This window comes from Geosmithia morbida (genome assembly GCF_012550715.1).
Source record: "Geosmithia morbida isolate 1262 chromosome Unknown scaffold_9, whole genome shotgun sequence".
NCBI lineage: Eukaryota > Fungi > Ascomycota > Sordariomycetes > Hypocreales > Bionectriaceae > Geosmithia > Geosmithia morbida.
Genome location: NW_023336196.1, coordinates 653,729 through 658,055, shown reverse-complemented (window position 1 = coordinate 658,055; position 4,327 = coordinate 653,729). Strand labels below are relative to the sequence as shown.

Sequence of the window (4,327 nt, the reverse complement as noted above, 5' to 3'; positions counted from 1 at the left end):
TGTGTGAGTATGTGTGAGTATGTGTGAGTATGTGTGAGTATGTGTGAGTATGTGAGTATGTGAGTATGTGTGTGTATGTGTGTGTATGTGTGTGTATGTGTGTGTATGTGTGTGTATGTGTGTGTGAGAGTGTGAGAGTGTGAGTGTGAGTGTGTGAGTAGTATTAGGGAGAGAATATGTGTGTGTGTGTGTGTGTGTGTGTGTGTGTGTGTGAGAGAGAGAGAGAAAACGTATGAGAGTGAGGAAAATAAGATAAAATAAAATAAAAGATAAAAAGACGCTAGTACTATTAGTGAGTGCGGAATCTGAGGCCAAGAGAAAGAAGGGGACTCGATGGGTCCATAACGGACTAATCAGAGGACAACGTGCCGAAGCGGTGCCTGGCTGGACTTGGTTAGGTGCAACCCACCTTGGCACTTGCCACTTTTGTTCACAGCAAAAAAAAAAGTTGACACATAATTTCTGCACTTTTGAGTGCATTCTGCCGTTTGTAGATGACATGCCGTCATTCATTGCCCAAGGCATCTACAGGCACTATAATATTACCGCTATTATTACTACACTGCTCGGTATTACTTGTGGTTGATGAGCAGAGAGGTGATGCATGATACATTTGATGTACTGATGTACTGATAGAGTAACTGCAATCTCCCTTCTACCCCCGAACCAGCTGGAGCATCGTACCATCTCACACTGCCTCAACGCCAACCGTCAGCACCTGGCACTCTCTTCTCACGATCAGCGGGAGCTGTCCAGGGTGTCGTTGGGGAAAGGGTAGGGGGGGACGGAAGGTAATGGAGGAGGGCGGGAGGAAGAGAGAGAGAGAGAGCCGATAAGGTGGCGGTAGTGGTATGATTAAAGCATATGTAGTACTACTTGCTTATCCGGACCGTTGTAGCAGTTATCTTGCCTTGTAAATGAACGAGAATGGGCAGTAATAACACAGCATCGCACCTGCTTGGGAATAATCGACAACGGAATTTGACTTGTAACTTTGAAGCCCTAATACGCCATACAGGTATAAATCGTTGCACGCACATCGCCTTCGCACCTTTTTACTTGATATTGAATATTCCAATATACGGGTAGTATCAGTACTCTGGATCGTATATAATTACCTCAATGGCTCCCCCACCTAAAAAAAAAATCAGTAGCACGGAACGAGAGAGAGAGAGAAAACACACGCATACATCTCGTACTTACGAGTCTACCTCAGTACAGACAAACGACAACTAATATTTGCCTGCCCTTGGGTCTACTACTCTGTCCGGATCCACAACTTCCCCCCCCAATGCCAGAGTACCGAACCTCCACCGCCCACCCATCTTAGCTCTCTTTTCCTACTAATAACTTCACCGTCTGCCCCTCGATTTTAAGTATCATTGATACCCCCCCCCCTTTCTAGCTCCCGTAATCCTCCCCCTTTTATCTCGTTCCCCCCAAATCAAATCTTCATCATGGCTTCTCAACGTCCGCAGAACATTGGCATCAAGGCCATCGAGATCTACTTCCCCAACCAGGTTCGTCTTCATGTCTTCTTCTGCAGCCGCCTTGCTCACGTCGACTCTTGCTCGCTTCTTGGAGGGGCTGCCCCTCTACCCCTCTACCCCTCTACCCCTCCTCAAAACCCCTCGATCAGAGTCAACAGAGAAAAGTAAAGATGAGAAAGAGGAAAGTCATAGGATGCTGACACTATCCCTCTCCTCGGTCTACAGTACGTCGAGCAGTCCGAGCTCGAAAAGTTCGATGGCGTCAGCCAGGGAAAGTACACTATTGGTCTCGGCCAGACCAAGATGGCCTTCTGCGATGACCGCGAGGGTGAGTTGCTTCCCCCCCCCCTCCAAACTACCTGACCTGGATCATTTGCTTACTGGCTTCTTGCCTGGCACAGACATCTACTCGTTCGCCCTGACCGTCACGTCGCAGCTGATCAAGAAGTACAACATCGATACCAAGTCGATCGGCCGCCTCGAGGTCGGCACCGAGACCATCCTGGACAAGTCCAAGTCGGTCAAGTCGGTGCTGATGCAGCTGTTTGGCGACAACACCAGCATCGAGGGAGTGGACACGGTCAACGCCTGCTATGGCGGCACCAACGCCTTCTTCAACGCCGTCAACTGGGTCGAGTCGTCTGCCTGGGACGGCCGCGACGCCATCGTCGTCGCCGGCGACATCGCCCTGTACGCCAAGGGCAACGCCCGCCCGAGCGGCGGTGCGGGAGCCGTGGCCATGCTGATCGGCCCCGACGCGCCCGTCGCGGTCGAGCCCGGCCTGCGCGGCACCTTCATGGAGCACGCCTACGACTTCTACAAGCCCGACCTGACCTCGGAGTACCCCTACGTCGACGGCCACTACTCCATCACCTGCTACTCCAGGGCCCTGGACGCCGCCTACCGCGACTACCGCGCGCGCGAGGCCAGGCTCTCGGCAGGCGCCGCCGACGCCACCAAGCCCTCGCTCGACCGCTTCGACTACATGGCCTTCCACGCCCCCACCTGCAAGCTCGTCCAGAAGTCGTACGCCCGCCTCCTCTACCACGACTACCTCGCCAACGCCGACCTGCCGGCCTTCGCCGACGTCGCCCCCGAGATCCGCGACGTCGACTACCAGAAGTCGCTGACCGACAAGGCCGTCGAGAAGGCCTTCATGGGCCTCACCAAGAAGTCGTTCAAGGACCGCGTCGACCCCGCCATCCAGGTCGCCACCATGTGCGGTAACATGTACTGCGGCAGCGTCTGGGGTGGCGTCGCCAGCCTGCTCAGCTTCGTCGAGCCCGCCGACCTCAAGGGCAAGCGCGTCGGCCTCTTCAGCTACGGTTCCGGCCTGGCCGCCTCCTTCCTCTCCTTCCGCATCAACGGTGACGTCGAGAAGATCCACAAGACTCTCAACATTCCCAGCCGTCTCGAGGCCCGTCGTGCCGTTCCTCCTGCCATCTACGACGAGGTATGTTTTTTTTTCTATTCCCTCTCTTCTTTTTCTCTCTCTCTTCTTTCTCTCTCTCCTGTTCTCATCTCCTCTTCTTTTCTTCTTTCCAAGCCGCCCCGACTCTCATCCTGAGACACTGATACTAACTCTACCTCCCCCTCCCCTTCAGATGTGCGACCTCCGCAAGCAGGCTCACCTCCAGAAGGACTTTGTTCCCAAGGGTGACGTCTCCAACATCGCCCCCGGAACCTACTACCTCGAGAAGGTGGACGACATGTTCAAGCGCTCCTACGCTATCAAGCAGTAAAAAAAAGGGAAGAAGAAAAAAAAGAAAAAAGAAAGCATGTTTATGTGTCTTTTTCTTCTTCTCTCTCTCCGGGATTAGAGCCGTTTTTAGAGAGGAAGCGAGGGAATTTTTCAAGTATGCGTGCAGAGCGTGCATTCATCATCTCGGCGTTTCTTTACTTGCTTTTTTTACCGAAAGCGTGCTAAGGGAGTCTCTCAAAAGAAAGTCGACCAGATGGAACAGATGGAACAGATAGGACAGACGGGAGAAGAGAATAAAAGGATTACATGCGGAGGATGATGAGGATGAGATGTAATTACACGACTACTTGGCATATATATATATATATATATATATATTATAATCTGACCTCTTTCCCTGTGCCTAATAATGCTCCATACAGACGGCGTGATTTGAAGAATGTACGGTAATAGTTGATGCTACTCGGATTATTACTACGTATTACTATGCATTACTAGATTATCATCACTGTTACTGCCGTTACTACTACTATCAGCTACTACCACTACCACTACTACTACCACTGTCACCGCTACTACCATAACCATTACTACTTGCACCCACTCCAACCAGACCAGATTGTGTCGTCGTAGACGAGGATTGTGTGCTGGGCATCTGGAGCGGGGATGGCACACCTGCGTCGGGCACATACGGGGGGGGGGGGGGGGGGGGTGGGTGCCGAGGCGTCTGTGTAATATTATTATATGTAATATGATCTGTGACTCTCCCATGCCGCCATGCGTAAGACGCCGATTGGTATCCGTCTCCCGATTAGGTGCGATACTATATAATACGAGTAGTACTATCATGATACATCTAATTACTCGTATAATACTGGTAGTTACTACCAGTATTATCATTTGGGGGTATCAGTTACTAATACTGCTGGAAATGTAATCTGTAATAACAATACTACAGTTACGGAGCTGTAGAGGGAGAGAGGGAGATACGTTGATGATACTGGTTTAAAGGTTAGAAGAATGGATTTTTTTTTTGCCTTGGGCCATTGGGCTAGACTTGACGTTGGAATTTCACGAAGGGAAGGAGACAGAGGCCCATCCCATCCCATCCCATCTTTTTTTTTTTTTTTTTTTT

At 51.0% G+C, this 4,327-nt stretch overlaps 1 protein-coding gene across 1 annotated transcript; it reads left to right on the top strand.

Annotated features, from left to right (window-relative positions):
- Positions 1–1,457: 1,457 nt before the first annotated feature.
- GMORB2_7722 (hydroxymethylglutaryl-CoA synthase) lies at positions 1,458–3,151 on the top strand (the record flags this gene model as incomplete). The annotated part of the gene is made up of 5 exons (XM_035469687.1): positions 1,458–1,520; positions 1,716–1,818; positions 1,892–1,914; positions 2,332–2,943; positions 3,095–3,151. Coding segments are annotated over 5 exons (858 nt in total), but the record flags the coding sequence as incomplete, so codon positions are not given.
- Between the last annotated feature and the right edge of the window lie 1,176 nt (positions 3,152–4,327).